The sequence below is a fragment of the Hippoglossus stenolepis genome, chromosome 9 (genome assembly GCF_022539355.2).
Source record: "Hippoglossus stenolepis isolate QCI-W04-F060 chromosome 9, HSTE1.2, whole genome shotgun sequence".
Classification (NCBI taxonomy): Eukaryota; Metazoa; Chordata; class Actinopteri; order Pleuronectiformes; family Pleuronectidae; genus Hippoglossus; species Hippoglossus stenolepis.
Window position 1 is genome coordinate 8,006,692 of NC_061491.1, and position 16,220 is coordinate 8,022,911.

Here is a 16,220-nt window from a genome sequence, read left to right on the forward strand (position 1 = left end):
AACTGTTGGTTGTGAGCAGCTGCTCATGACCCAGGAGTCAAAACCACTCAATACACTCCTTTTTTCTCCTTCAAAATAAAACAAAACACTTTTTTTGTTTTGGACCAGTTTTATTGGCAGTCAGTGTTTGGCATGAGACGAATACACACAGGCTACAACAGGGAAGAGTTTGACGTTGACACACTAAAACATAAATTACAAACAAAATGGACAGTGCTGGTCATTATTCAGATGAAGCGTTCCACATAAAAGATTTCCACTATGCCACCGCCTCCCCTTTTTTTGCTTACTGCTCGAGCTCATACAGCAGCAGGTCACCGCAGGGCACACTTTCATAGTCATTAGAGTCATTATCATAATTAGTTGGACTAAAAGACGAAACACCAAATCAATAACACAAATAATTACAGCAGTAATTGGACGTTTTACTTTTACAAACACGTAGAACACACACTTAAACAATTATCATATATCTGGTGAATGTTTGTAATGAATCTTGAGCTGGTCATCGTTTCATCTTAACGAGGTACGCCTTCACCTTCTGCTTTGTAAATATCTCTAATAAACAACAGAGAATATGCTGTGGAGGAAACTATAAAAATAATAGTGTCTTAAAGTGCATTGCAGTGTTTCGGTCAGTCTAACTTAATCGTCATGTGCTACTGTAGATGGACGATAACCAATAAATAACAGTCATGACTGTGCCTCATAACACACACAGGGTCGGTGGAGTTCAATTAACGGAGACGTCGACATGTTTGTGGAGACGGATGTCAGAAGGGAGGGCAGTTTGGGCACGGCACACCACATTGGCCCATATTACAGCTGGAAGTTGTGTCATAACTGCACTGAAACACTGTGGTGATGACTACAACACTTTATTAATTACAAAGAGGTGAGTATCAGCATTTAGGCAAGTACAAAAAACAATCAGTGACAGCTACCCATTGTTGAGTCCTACCTGTTGTCTTCTAAGATTGCTTTGTTCACCAAAAGTGCACAAAAATAGCCTGTTGGAACACAACAGAGCCATGTTTTGTGTCCTCATTTACATCTACACAAGGGCTGCGCGGGCATTCACAAGTGGACATTTGGAAAGGGGGGGAAAAAGCCGCAAAAAGTCTTGACCTAGCAGTTTTGCCAGCGTCACGTGACAGGTCGTCGGCTGTATAGTCTGTTGAACTTGTGTCATAGCTTTTGTTGAGAGATTAACAGAGAACACACAATGTGGAGCTAGGCCCTGCCTGCCAGAGATAGTCTCAGTCCTGTTAGAGAACCCAGAGGGACCCACTGTTTCCAAACTAACTTCCACTTCAGCCACCGCTGGGATGCTGCTCCTCCATCCAACCGACTGATCTACACCTCCTTGGGACTGGCTCCTCAGCTGCCACCATCACAGAGATAGATAGAGAGAGAGAGAGAGAGAGAGAGAGAGAGAGAGAGCATCGGTTCATTAACTCTTCCAGCCCCCCTCCAATGAAACCGCACCTTGTTCCCAAGAGCACCATCCACCAACACAGTAAGTCTGCCGTTGTGACTGTCACTATCTTGTGTGGGTTAACTCAGAGATATGGTTTAGGAATAGCTTGAGAGCTGTGTCAGGACGAGAAGTTCACAATGTGGGCACTGGTCTCTCTCGTGCCTCGAAGGGTGGTGTGAGGGCGAGAGGGCGAAGGAAGTTACGGTGTGCTGCGGGACGACGTGTCCTCCACAGTTGTCAGAGCCTCCCACAGAAAACACCCCATCACCTCTCACAGTAGTGGAGGGTGAAGTCTTTGGAGTGCTGCTTCTCCCCCAAACCCCATGGCTCCAGCTCGAATTTGTTCCCCATGTCATCCTCGTCCTCCGCCTCGTCATCATCCTCCTCTTCCTCTTCGTAGTGGCTGGGCTCCTCGATGGAGGTTTCCAGATGGTAGCAGTAGGGTTGACCCTCTGTGTACTCGTAGATGGTCGGTAAGCTGCTCTTCAGGCTACAGCGCCGGCGCAGCGCCACCAGCAGCGGCTGAGGCATGGTGAAAATATCAACATTGTTGCCCAGGTCGATCCAGGCCAGGCTGGAGAACATCTTGGGGTCTTTGAGCATCTCGCTGAGGTCTTTGAGGATAGCCAGGGTGAGCCGGTTGCCGTTGAGAGCCAGGGTGCTAAGTTTAAGCAGTGAGGCGAGAAGAGGCAGTAGAATCCTCAGGTTCTCGTCCTGGAGTTCGGTGAAGCTAATGTCCACAGCCACCACACTGTCTCTGTTGTTCTGGAGGTAGAAGGCTACTTGGCGGACATCACGAGTGGAGAGAGGGATGCCGGACAAGTCAACAGAATCACTGGACAGCTTTTTCTGTAGGGTGGTCTTCAGACTTTTGGGGAACACAGAGAGAAAGAGAGGATTACTTCGATGACACTCAAACAAAAAAGCACATAACCGTTGAAGTTTTTAGACGTGGGGGCTGAAACAGATCTTAGAATGATACCACTATCTGTGACTCTGGAACAAGGCCCTGGTTTTATGTTGTGCTTCCTGTGTTGTATAAAAGAGGGGGTGAATGTGCCGGCTTGGAGCGGAAGGTTGACACAGAGACTGCAGCATGGGGATTTACTAGTGTAAACAGAGGAGCCAAAACATCCGAATGAGCCAGCAGCTTGAGTTTAAAGCTCTGATGGGCAGGAGCTCCTTATAGCACAGAGCCAGGACAGTTTACTACTTAAAAGATGTACTATGCAGTTTGTTTTAGAAAAAGATAGAACTTGAATAGATGTTGGCTTCTATATTTTTAGGTCAGGAAAGAAAATAAGATGCATATTTGGAAATGCTATTTGGGAAATACTACAGAACATTCTACAAATGAGATTACGTGATTATCTCCACCACAGAATGAATGCTTAATATTCAGTTTCTTTGTTAGATAGCAGGTGTCTCCACCGTGTGATGACAGATTTCAGTGAAATTTGGTGAAAATTAGGTCATGAAGCACAGATCCAGTATTTTCTAACATTTCTAAATAGGGCATTTAAAAAAGGAAGAACTTTCCCTTTTTTCTCATGATCCACTGCACTTACTGAAATAATCTTTCACATGTATGATCATTGGTAACACATCCGTAAAGCATACAAAGGTAATTCTTTAGGCACCACTTCCACCAAAACTACACAATCCACTATAAGTGTTATAGAGGGCCATGGTTCTATACTTGTGGCCTCGCGTCACTGTGAGGTTGCTGTTGCCTCACAGCAAAAAGGTTCCTGGTTCGAAACCCGGTTCAGGGTCTTTCTGTGTGGATTTTCGTGGGTTTTCTGTGAGTACTCTGGCTTCCTCCCATAGTCCAAAGACATGCAGACTGGGGTTTGATATCGACCGTAGGTGTGAATGTGAGTGTGAATGGTTGTTTGTCTCTGTGTGTTGACCCTGGGATGCTCAACCTGCCCAGGTTTTTTTTAGACCTTGCTGGAACCCTGCTGTGTTAATGTTTCTCTTGTGTTCTTTCATATAACTAAGTAGAAGTAAAAAAAAAAAGGCTGTGTCAAATTATTCCAAGGGACATACATGAAGGGGTCCCTGGAATATTTTCTATCTTGTAGTTGGTCCTTGGCTGAGAAAAAATGAAGAACCTCTGGTATAGATGACGGATGTATGGATGATTGGTTCAATCATACAAAATGTGCTTAACTAATGCATGACTCCTGAGTAAATTAATGAAGGCTGTACCATGACCTGCTGCCTGCCATTAATACTTCAAGTGATTAGTGAATGAATCATCAGTTGAGGATGCTTAAATCACAGCTCTTTCATATATTAATTTATGCCATGCAATTAGCTGAATCCAATTACAGACAAAAGTGCTCTTCATACATTTGATCTGCCTAATCATATAAGTGACTGTATGAAGTAACTGTGAATGAATGGTCAGTAACTGATGATCCACTAGCGAGCCCATCAACTCATAGTGATCATTTGTAAAAGTCAGCTACAGGAATTATGTATTAAATCATCATGTGCCGAGCATAAGTTAAGGATTACTGAAGCATATGTTTCATACCCTTCTTGAAATGTGTTGATTGTCTAATGCTTATTAATAAGATAAAATAAGATAAGATAAAACTTTATTGATCCGCACACTGGGGAAATTCAGTTGTTACAGCAGCAGCAGGCAGGTCAGAATGAGATAGACAAGAGAATAAAAAATATGAATAGGATAATAATACAATTTTGATATAGAAAATGGTGAGTAAGTACATTTAACATTGTACACTTTTCACTGTAGTGGTTTGTATAGAAATGTTATAAAGTAAAGTGCAGTGGCACAGGATGATTGCACGATAATACAGTTATTGTGCAACTGTGGCTGAGCAGTGTTCAACCTGGCTGAGGTCTAGTTGTATCTGACTGACCTGTTGTGTTTTCAATACAAACAGGATTTGAGGCCAAATTTGAACTTTCTTCAACTTTACACTGCATGTGAAAATATATACATTATTTAAACACTCCTTTGCCCTTTTGTTTCCAGTCAGTCCCTTTTAGCGCTGACCATGTTGCCCAGCGATGATACTCCATGATTAACATGAACTGTTACAGAAGTGGCCTGTACAGCGGATCTGGCGTCAGGATGAATTATAACATCCTCCGGCGCCCAGTGACTTACTGTGACATTTACTGCAGCACCTGTCACTTGCAATGCTTTAAAGTGTGTTTTGGTCACATTGAAGATAGATGCGCCCTGAGCAACATGTGAGACTTCATTTTAAGAGCAAGTCGTAAGCTGATGAACATAAATGTATTTTTACAAATAGCCTAACACAAAAAAATTAATCTAAAATCGGCTCCTGACGCCAGCCTAAAGGCAGGTTTCATTTAGAATCTATCAGATGGAGACATTTGTCACGGCTGCTGTAACTTTATCACAGTCTAGTAAGCCACAATTCTTTACCTCTCCATTGTCTGCTTTGCCCTGGCAGCCTTTTCTATGATAGAAACCTCATCCTCACCAAAGGCACAAGTCCTATAATAGCCTGGCAGAGGCTCCCCTGCAGGTGTGAATAGGTTTTGATCACACAACTCCCTCCTTTTCAGACAGACCCATCCTTTTGAGCGTAGCAAGCATGAAAAATAGATGTCTGAGGCGTCCTCTCAGGAAGCCTCTTCCATCCTTCCACAAGATTAATTTAATACCAGAACACAGGAGCGTCACGGACAACGAGAGGACCGCTTTTGTTTTGTCGTTTCTCCGTCCATGAGAACGCTGACAAGACATTAAACCATAAAACTAGTTTATAGGTAAGAGATTAAAACAGATTTAAAAAAAAGGAATGGCGCAGTGGTGCAGTGTTCTCCACAATGAATCCAATCACATTCAATACATGTCACTAAATAGATGTTGGAGGCAGCAGAGAGAGAGAAAATAATCCCCGCCTGCACAGACATTGAACTGATGCCTGTAATAACACAAATGGCATCAACATTGTCGTAAGAGTGTTTACCAAACTACGCTCACAATGACATTATCTAATAAATATCCATGACATAATTAAGTAATCAATTTCAATTAAAGTTGCATTGTATAATGAAGCCGTCTTCAAAGTATTCCCACTTAAATACTGAGGAAGCAGAGCGCGTCTCCTGTCTGTGTGCGGCTTGTCAGTCTCTGCGTGTCAGTGATTTCATATAATGAGGCAGCATTTGAATTCAGTCAGCGTAAATCAGATGACTCTTGTCATTTATGAATATTTATACTAGCTTTTCTTGGTTGAAATCAGGTGAAAAGCTATTTAAACAAAAAACAATATTAAAAACCACATGTTAACAAGTGGGTGGATGGTAGCAGAATTCATGAAAATCCCACTTTATTTAAAATTTAAATCAGTATTTTCCAGGACTTAATTTTTGCTCCCTAGCTTCCCCTGAAGCTGTTGTTACCCAGCTCATACTTTTTTGTTTTCTTGTTGCAGTCATTTATATTCAAGTTTTGCTTCATTATTCATTTCAGTCGACTGATGGCTGAAGGCAAGCTGCACAAGAGAGATGTGAGATCAGCGGTCTAATCACATCTGCTCTCTGCCATTCCACTTTCATTTCCAATTCATTTTCTGCTGTATCACATATAGAGGAGAGTGCCAGAGTGAAAATTGTGGTCAGGAATCATGCGCTCACTCACACCGCTGCATTGTCCTTGATGGTACAGGGAATCCAACCTTACCGCTGAAAGCTCAATAAAAACGGTTCCTGCACATAAATTAAACCTGTATTATAACATATATATCTTTTCATGTGGTGGATATTTTGGTCAAAAAGCCTGGAGAGGAGGGCAGCTCTGACCACTTTGTATTTTCCTGGCATAGCTGAAACCATCAGTACAAAATGATTGATGTGCCCCTTAGGAAGCTTTAATGTGCATGGCATGCTACAGTGCACAATATAATGTAAATTAGTGAATTTGAGAAAAGGTGGAAGAGGAGTAATGCAGAAACCAAAACAGATACTTTGCACTGAAATGGAAAATCGACTAAATGGTTATTTTGTGTTTCTGAACATTCAGAGGACAAAGGAAGAAAAAGATAATTATGAGGTCAAATGAGGCTGATGCAACTGGAAGATAGTGGTGTGAAAATAGAAGAGAAACAAGGTCCCAGAAGGACCTGCAATTTTCAACACGCACATGAAATTACCCTTTAGGATGGCGCGGCTTGGCAGCAGTTATGGGTCACTGCCTCCATCAACCCCATTGTTGAGCTCTTTCATTACATATAAACCAAAAAAAACAACATTTCTAGCAAAAAACAAATAAACTACTTAGACAGATTAACGGGATTAGTGAAATTAGGACATTAATTCAGTGTGGTATTTCAGTCAGAAATGTGTGTACAGTATCTAGGGGGGCCGGTGTGCAGTGCTAATGCTGGATAATGAAGGGATGAATAAGCCGGTGGCATTAAAACAGACTGAGCTGTTTTCCCTCACAGAGAACACAGGAACCTCACAGGGGTGACACGGCTGCATTTTTGCCCAGATGAGAGCGGTTTGCCTGCAGCTGAACAAAGATGGAAGTTAAAGGGAGCTAATATAATCTTTATGAGTTCTAATGTGGACAATTAAATCCTTCTTTGATAAAGGAGATGTTCAATATTTTGGAAAATGCACCTGCTCATTTCTTTTACAGAGTGTTAGAGAGAAGATTGATATCACTCTTACATCTACGATGAAGCTACAGACGGTGAGCAGTTCACTTAACTTGGAATAAAGACTAAAATCTGTCTACCACAACTCAAGCTCTATAATTTAGATGTTATATCTTGCTTTTTAAAGTGCAATTTAGAACTTCTAATTTCTGTGGCACGTGTAGCCCCAGAGGTGGAGATCTTTTCCACTCAGGAATCCCATGAAGTGGACATTAATGTGGTGCAGGACCATGGTGGTCCCGAGCTGTATCAAGGCAATGCAAGTGCAAGAGTGGAAGGGTGCAGTCTCTAAGTGGTAACTTACCATTAGTTGGAAGGCTAATGTCTGCAACATTTTAACTACATGGTAAAGCTTGGTACTTACTATAGGAGAGTACTTTTGCTTACACTTTTCATTTCATGATAAATAAGCGTCACTCTATAGCCGTTTTCAGACATGAATTCCAGTTTTCCTTTCACATATGAACAACGCAGCAGGATATAACAACATAGAAATCTCCGGAGCGTTCAGAGGATCTCCTGCTGTTTTCTCACATTGGCTCGTTGGGACACCCATCAGAGTTTTTACGAGGAGACTGGCCAGAGAAACTCCGGAGAAAGTCCAGAGCCTCTAACACGAACATTTGTGTTCTCACATACACCCAGGGGGGCACTGGCCGCAGCTGAAATTGAATAAGCCTCAGTAGTCTTTTTTTTTAAATACAACAAAACTAACAACAAATGTGACAATTTGTTAAGAATTTGTATTTTCTAAGTGTGATTGATTGTGTGCTTGAACAAGGAGCTTTCAAAATATGTGTGGTGTGATGTGTGGTTTTGCTCAAAACTGTAGAGCTAACAGCAAAGAAGGAATGACTTAAATGTGCACCTTACTGAATCAGGAATTGTGCATGGATGTTGGCCCTCTATGTCAAATTTGGCCCCTTTATGGCCAATGATTTAAAATGATCCGCCACTGAGAATAGCCTATTGGAATAAGAGTGGCATCTTTTCATCAAACTCTCGAACAGAAAGCGAATAAATGAATTTCCCAAAAATGTAAACAAGCGACCTCTGACCTTCCCCACCTGACACGACCACATGCAATAACATTTAATACCCTACAACCTCAGCCAGGCTGCGCCCTTTAATAGCACTAAGTAGGAAACTAACCGTCCACCCAGGGAATAATCGCATAGGTGCTTTTATAAAATTGTTAAACCAGACAAAGTGTCTCTAAAAATTGATTTTCTTTAGGTGAATTCACAGTCAGAGTCTGACTGGCCCTGTCTCGTCTCTTTCCAGCTTTGACAGGTTTTTGTTCTCAAACACTAAGGCAGGCAAAGCTGTCAGAGCTCATAGCAGCAGCCGTATTCATTTTTTGTCTTTTAATGATTCATGTTGCTCCTGCTGTCTCAGCTGGTGTCAGACTCTCTCTCTCTCTGCAGGTTTATGAAGCCAACAACATGAAAAAAAAAGGCCCTTTAGTGAGGAATTTAGCAATCGTAGGTATCTGCTCATTTCCAGAGATGCTGTCAGTGTCAGTTAAATCCTGTCTCTCCTCTTGCGGGGCTGAATTAAAGGCCCACGGGCAGAGCAAAGCCCTCAGCGGTGAAGGGTGGGATCTTGTGAATACGATGTCGCTTCTCCTCAGATTGTGCGTATTGATACCTCTGACTGACTCATAATGAACCTGCCACATCTCACTGTGTTCTCATTGTCTCCTTCTCAGTCCTTAGATTATGTTCATCTCCAGAAAGTGAATGCATTACGTGCTCGTCTGGCCCGCTGTAGAATACTCAATTACGCGGGAAAGCTTGCCTGGTTCTGTTCATGAATAGATTACCAAGCAACACCTTTGCATACAAAAAAAACCTATTAGTACACAAGATAATTCTCTAGTCATCATTTGCACATCAAAAGCAATTCAGTCTTTGATCAAGATGAGGACAATTACATTTCATCATCACCCTCCCTGCTTTTCTCCAGCGAGCAGATGGACAAATTTGCTGCTATGCCACTTTTGAAGAGAATAGAAGCCCAGTGGCAATGCATGTCCACTGCCTGGACATGACCACTTAAAAGAGGGATGACTGACAGCTGCGGTTACCATGGCGCTCCCGTCAGGTCAGCCTGTGGCCGGCTCTGCCCTAGCACAATGTCAGCTACAAAGATGGAAATCTCTACGGCTCGACATGGAGCAGAGCTGTGCTCTCTGTTGTGCAGAGCTGCCGATTTATTACAGACTGGATGTCTGGACAGAGGGGCTTACCAGGCCTGGGATTTCTGTCTGGACATGCTCTGCCTCAGCCACTTTGAGTGCGGGGTCAGGTGGTAGATCAGCTGCCTGCAAATCTTGTCAGAGGACTTTATGGTGTCTGCATCCTGTAGAAGAGAGTGAGTAGAGTGTTTAGAATGGCACAAAACCACTGACAGTGGTGAAGCAGAAATGTGATTTTCTGCTTGTGTGTGTGCAGAAAAAACATCCTAACAATTCATTATTTCCGCCCATCCAGGCATTAAACAAAGTTTCCTATCTGTATTATATTTCACATGAAAACAACAGAGGAGGTTTGTTACAATTCAAGACACCTTGAGCTACGTCTGAACAAAACACAATTTAGCTGCCCTGCTGGAGCAAGAAAATCTAATCTCATGCAGTGTGCATTGGGCTGGAAAACACAGGAAGCACACAGGAGCAGTGAGATTCAACACAGACACTGGTAAACATTGGTAATTTCATTTCATTAACCATGATGTGGCTGCTGGTTCGGACTGACTTCGCCAAAATACTTAAATATTCACTGCTGGAGTTTGAGACATACCGAGCTATAAATTTCTCTCTTTACATGAAGAACTTTATTATTTATTTACCTTAATTATTCTGTTCATTCCTTGAGGGTAACCACTTATATAACATATATTTACAGGTTACTTTTCAGATGAGACATTTCAATATGATTTAACAGCATTGAGCACAGTTCTCCAGGACTCACACTTAACAGATGTTCCTATTTCTAGCTCCTCTAAAGCAGCACTTGTCTGCAGGATGGCTTTCAACCCTTTCAGTAGAAGAAACGTAAGTCGATAACATCCTCAGATTAGATTTTCATGGATCTAAGATTGCTCAACAAAAGTAGATCATCAGGGGAATATTTTTAGGGTAAGAAATGCTTTCTTTTGCAAAATACCAACATCGAGCTTGATTTTCGCAGCAAAAAACTGACCTTCTTAGGACACTGCATCTCTCGAGCCAGGCTAAGCAGCAGCTCGTGGGAGATGGGGTCCACTAGGTTGAGGAAGGCAGCGTTTTTGTACAAGATGTCATTCAGAGAGGTGCCCTCCAAACCCAGATCCTAAAACATTTAGAAGAATTACAATTTTACAAACACCCTGCAATAATTACAATTAAACAGCATGTCCTTGGACCTGCGGGGTGGAGAATGCATTCGTGATAGAAAAAGGGGGCCTCTGCTGTGTCAAGGGCAATGCGACTAGAAATGGAAAGATAAAAGAAATGTTTGGTTTTAAATATTCATTAAAGGAGACAGTGTTTGTATCTACAGTGGGAGAGTGAAATCTAGAGGGAGTCACAGGGAACGCTGTGTTTCAGCATATATAATCACACCTCCCTGGCACTGAGCCTCCCTGCATAGCCCAACATGCCAAGGAGCATACTGTTTATACAAACTAAGAAGGTAAGAGTCTAGCACTTTAGAAACCATGCCTTATCATTCAAAACCCTGTTGGAATAACTCAAAATACGTATTTAATCCCTTAGCCGTGGGATATTTCCCATGTATATATATATATATCAAACCATATGACAGTTGCAGAAAGGAGCAGGCCATAAATATATTTCCAAAGAAGTCAAAGCTTATGACTGTCAAGGCAGTTTAATCACACATGTGACAAATCCAACAGCATCTGCATTAAAAACAAATCAAAGCTAAACTAAAAAAGAGCAGATTTCAGTTCAGACGACTCCTTGACTGTGATGAGACCGAGCTGTGTGCACTGAGCTACAACAATCTATCTTCATCAACACGGTCCTGAGGAGGCAAAGCCCTTGTGGGAGCCCATGCAATTTTAATGGCAGAGGCAAGCCTTAGAGCAGTGGTCACCAACCTTTTCGAGCCCAAGATCACTTTTTAATTCCAAACGTAAGCCGAGATCTACCACCATGATATCTTCCAAAAAACCACCTTAGGAGGGTCATATTTATTATTTTTTGCAATTTCTGTTAAAGGCTGAATGTACAAGAAATAAATATACACAAAGAAGGGCGGTTGTGCCACTTTTTCTATTCAATGCACAATATTCAAATTAATATCAATTCATATTTACAATGCACAATATGTAGCTTCTCATTTCCACATCATGTTCTGCAGAGGAGCTGCTACTGCAGCACAATGTTTTTACATATAGGCTTTGATTTTAATATGGCCACAAATATGACTATTGCCTTGTATGAAAGAAGTCCCTTGTACTCAAATAAATACCAGTACTACACAGTATGAAGCCGTGCATCTTCCGCTCTTGCAAATATTTCACAATAAAAAACCCTTTTTAAACAAGGGAATGGATTCCATCAACAGAAACGCTGGAGTGATTTTAATTTGAAAAGGCATACAGAAAGTGTAAGTGTATAAATTCATCAGTTACACATTAAAACTCAGGTAAGATCATTTTCTCTGTTTATTCTGCTGTGAACCACAATGTTTATCTGTTTATGACACAAATGTATTTACACTTTCTGAAGTCATTTGTTCCAACGGGGCTTTGATTGTTATCGACATACCGAAAGATGCGCATCTTCATACCGTAGAGTCCGGACATTTAGTGTAGTACATAAACCAACTTGTTCTTGAAGGAAATGCAGTAGATAAACCTGCAACTCCACCGCCAGTAGCGGACACACAGCGCGTGTGACGGGTTGGCGACCACTGCCTTAGAGACATACAGTGTGCACACACCTGCGCATGCACAGTTGCTTCTCCCTGGAACACAATTAGCATTGAATATAATTGACAGTTTGAGTGGGAGGTTGGCAGCTCCACATTACTGGCTCCTCTTTTAACAAGAGCAACAGTAAGACTGAACCCAGGGCGGCAGAGAAGCTGCTTCTTCCCCTACTGAAAAAAAAAAAAACAATAAAAAAAACAAGGTATAAAAATATCCCTGGGTTTAGACACGATCAATTGTTATGTGCAGGCGCAGCATGAGGCCACGAATCCTCACCATATCTGCAGCACAGCTCAGATCTTGTCTCATATCTGGAGCAGAGCTCGGTGTTACACACCAATTAACTCTGCCACAAACTCCTTTTAAATTCGGAGAAAAGGATCTCTCAGACATCTGCCTGCTTGCAGTGCAGCGACAAAAGATAAAGTAAGGCTTATTTAATAAAAGTGGAGCGTATTTGGAGGGGAGCCAGCCCGTGTCCCCTGTGATGTGGCTGTCATGGAGCCTCGGCAAGCCAGTTTATCTCATCGGCTTGATTAAGGAGGTTCCACTCTCTCACTCCCGTGTCAAAGCTTCAGAGTAATTAATGCTGGATTGGCCCACAGCTAAAAGACAGAGGGAGGCCTGAGGGCAGGCAAACAAATGAGATTCCCGAAGCTGCTGTCACATTTTTAGTGCACCTACATCTTTTAGGCACGTTTTAATGCTACATCTCCCACAGCAGGTGAGGAAAGCCTTAGAAAACAAACCCCTGACTGTGATCAAACACTGTTTCCTCAGCGTAGCAGGGCATTCTCTAGGTCACGACCACCTGCTCATAGCTATTGACTATTTTTTAAGAGAGCATTAAAAATACTAGTGTTCTGGGCTTCATGACTTTGCATTTTTAATCCGATCCGATTGGGTTTTAAGATTTTTTTTTCATCAGCCACAGGCTAAACCATAGAAAAAAAACAAGTAATCTACCATAAAAAACAACGTGCAGCAACGAAATATGAAACAAAATATGAAAAGGCCACTAGTGAAGCCATGACAGCACGCTTCATTTGCATCTCAGTGACCTTCTCTCTCTGAGCAAGAGTTAATAAAACCTTTTGGAGAGGAGTAATGTATATTCTGTGGAACACGCAGGGCTCCAGGGCTTACATTGTTGCTGCTGGAGCACAGCCCACAACAGAGAGAGAGAAGGAGACATACGAAGTGGAAAGGGTTGGAGGGGGGCAGGCCGCTCTAATGGGAGCATTAGACCAGGCTAAGGAGAGATGAGGCTGGCCACAGCAGAGGAAACAAGGACAGGTGTGGAGGGAGGATGGTGGCGTGCGCTGTAAAGACAATGATAAATTTGGGATGAAGCGATGACACGCAGGATACATTTGCTTATTCAGGGGAGCGCAGGTGATCCTATGAAACAGAGTGCCAGCATGGTGCTCGTCTGCCCACGGGAGAGTGTGTTGAGTCACATGCTGCGTCTGTCACTGAAACGATGTGTCACAGGTACACATGCTCTGCCAGTGGCCTAGTTTCTGTAGAAAATAATACTTCTGGAGGGAGTGGCAATGAGGGTGGGAGGTGTGCTGGGGTCAGAGGTTAGAGGTCAGAGGTCAGATTTGAGGTACCTGTGCACATGCAAACATATTAAACTACACACACACGAACAACCTTGAACTTGTTTGCGAGGACACTAATTGGCTTAATGCATTCCCTATAGCTCCTTACCCTTTCACTAGCCATCACAACGAAATGCCAAACCTTAAAGCTTACCCTGCTCAAACCTAAATCTGAACGCACTTTCATTGAAAGTGGGTCAGCAAGTAAGGACCGGCCAGGATAGGCTCAAAATGGTCCTGACAAAGATATCTGTATACACACGTATGGGAGCATCATCTGCTTGTTGCCCCATCTGTTGCTTGGGGGGTATGTTAATAAGGATGCTCGGCAGCAGCATCAGCACCAGAGCAGCAGCAGCAGCAGCAGCTCAGTGGAAACAGGTTGTTGACGGGGCTCCTGCAGGCCGAGCAGTGCGCACATTCACTCTCCTCTTACCTTCCTCAGTAATTTGAGCACGTCGGTCGCCTGCTCGATCCTGCGCTCTCGGAGCAGCTTCTGAATGTCCTTGATCCAAGCCACCCGCCTCGTGTACGGACTGTGGTTGGATCTCCGCAGCATCCCGGGCAGCTTGTCCGATTTCAGCATCAGCGCGAACAGAAAGTCCCCGCCGCCCCGTCCGCCGCCCCGGTCGCTCACCTCCCCGGCGCCATCCAGAAGCTTGCGTCGCTTTTTGGAGAAATTCTCATTGTCCAGGCTGCTCTGTCTGCTCAGTCTGGAGCCCATCGTGATCCTCGCTCTGTGTGGGCGCTGTGATCGGTGTTGTTCGGTTGTTGTTGTTTGCTTTCCTGGCAGCAGCTGACGCTCCTCACTGGGTATCAGCGCCGTGTAGTCGGTCTGGCTCTGGCCGTCAGCGGCAACACTGATCCGGTGCAGAGCTGCAAAAATATCCCGGTGCGACAGTCTCGGTTTATCACCATCCTCTCACACCGCTGTTATTTTGACTTTTGCACCCGTGCACCGAGAGATACGTGAATGCGCCTGGCTCGTTTGATGATGATGATGATGATGATGATGAGGGATGCTCCTCGGCTGCTTCATCCTTCGGCTGCTCTACGCTGCTGTTTAGGTTTGTGCAACGTGGAGCGTCCGACCAATCCCTGTATCTGGTCATCCTCCGAGCCTTGAACCAACTCCTCCTCATCCTCATCCCCCTCCTCCTCATTCTCATCTTCTTCCTCCTCCTCCTCTTCCTGTTGGTAGCTACAGAGCAGATGAAAAGACTGGAGGATGGCAGTGCTGTATTTTAAAAATATCTCAGGCAAACATGAAATGCACAATCCCCCAAAACACATAAGACAACCACTCAGTGGCTGATCAAGGATTTTTCTGAATCAGGGGCCATAAAGGGGCCACAATTTACTCTTACATGGATGTTACATGTCCAACATCCATGTACAATTCCTGATTCAGTAAGTAACATTTAAGTCATTCCTTGTTCACTCTTAGCTTTATATATTTGATTGAAAGCCACACATCATTGAAGATATTTTGAATATTGTTGCTTGATCAAGCACATTGTGTTCTAAAATAAAAATTCTCAAGAAATCATCAGATTAATTGTTAGTATTGTTAGTGTTAAAAAAAGTGCCCCCTGGCCCCGCCCAAGGATCCACCCCTGGCTTCACTAAATATAAAGCTACAACCAGCAAATGATTAGCTTAGCTTAGCATAAAGACCAGAAACAGACAAAAGAACTGTGTTTGCAGAGAGTTGTCAAATCACATCTTGGCATTTTTACACCCCACAGTAGTTCGTTTACAGATTAAAGGACGATGTAAACTAAATTATATGAGTGCTGTGATGAAACACACAAATGCTGCAATTGATACTGATTGTTAATAAGATTGTCATATTTATTATTAGTGACTACTTAATTTAAAAAATCAAAACCTACTGACAGAACAGGGGGTCTCCAGAAGCCAATCAATTTCAATGGGGCCAGTGCCCGTGGATCTGCCCCTGCAATAACTAGAAATTTATGAGAACTCAAATTTGCAATTTGCAGTCTTGACTGAGGATGTTTCATATTAATACTTCGGAATAATATAAAGTTTGTATTTTCTTTCATCCACTCACCCAAATTTGAGCATTGCCGGTGGCCCTGGATAAATATGAATGTCTCTTTTGACACTTTGGTAACAGCCACTGCACAAGCTGTCAGATCCTGTTTGCATCTGTCACAACTCCACTAAATCATTGTCATTGTTTGAAGAACATCCATGTCCCAGCGTACCTTTCTGTCACATGCGTCAGTATCTTGTTCACAGACCCAGAGGGGTCAGTGAGGGGGGGACTCATCAGTGAAGATACATTAGAGACCAAGAGACAGCTCTCAGTGAAGATATCTTATCACACACAGCTTTTGCAGATTGTAACTCCAGTATTTGTAGGCCCAATCATTGTGGGTTCAGAGACATTGATTCATGATTTGAACTTGATTAAGTCTCACTCTTGTTTCGTGGAGCTTCTGTCTAATAAATATTTCCCCTGGCCGAACTCCACTCACTGGA

General features: G+C 43.0%; 1 protein-coding gene across 1 annotated transcript; it reads right to left on the reverse strand.

Moving 5' to 3' along the window:
* Window positions 1-89: 89 nt before the first annotated feature.
* On the reverse strand, window positions 90-14,881 carry lrrc75ba (leucine rich repeat containing 75Ba). The gene is made up of 5 exons (XM_035164982.2): window positions 14,615-14,881; window positions 14,146-14,532; window positions 10,365-10,493; window positions 9,410-9,522; window positions 90-2,348 (listed from the first exon to the last, which is right to left on the reverse strand). Exons 2-5 carry the CDS (start codon window positions 14,431-14,433, stop codon window positions 1,745-1,747), a joined length of 1,134 nt encoding a protein of 377 aa, XP_035020873.1. The 5' UTR covers window positions 14,434-14,532; window positions 14,615-14,881; the 3' UTR covers window positions 90-1,744.
* Between the last annotated feature and the right edge of the window lie 1,339 nt (window positions 14,882-16,220).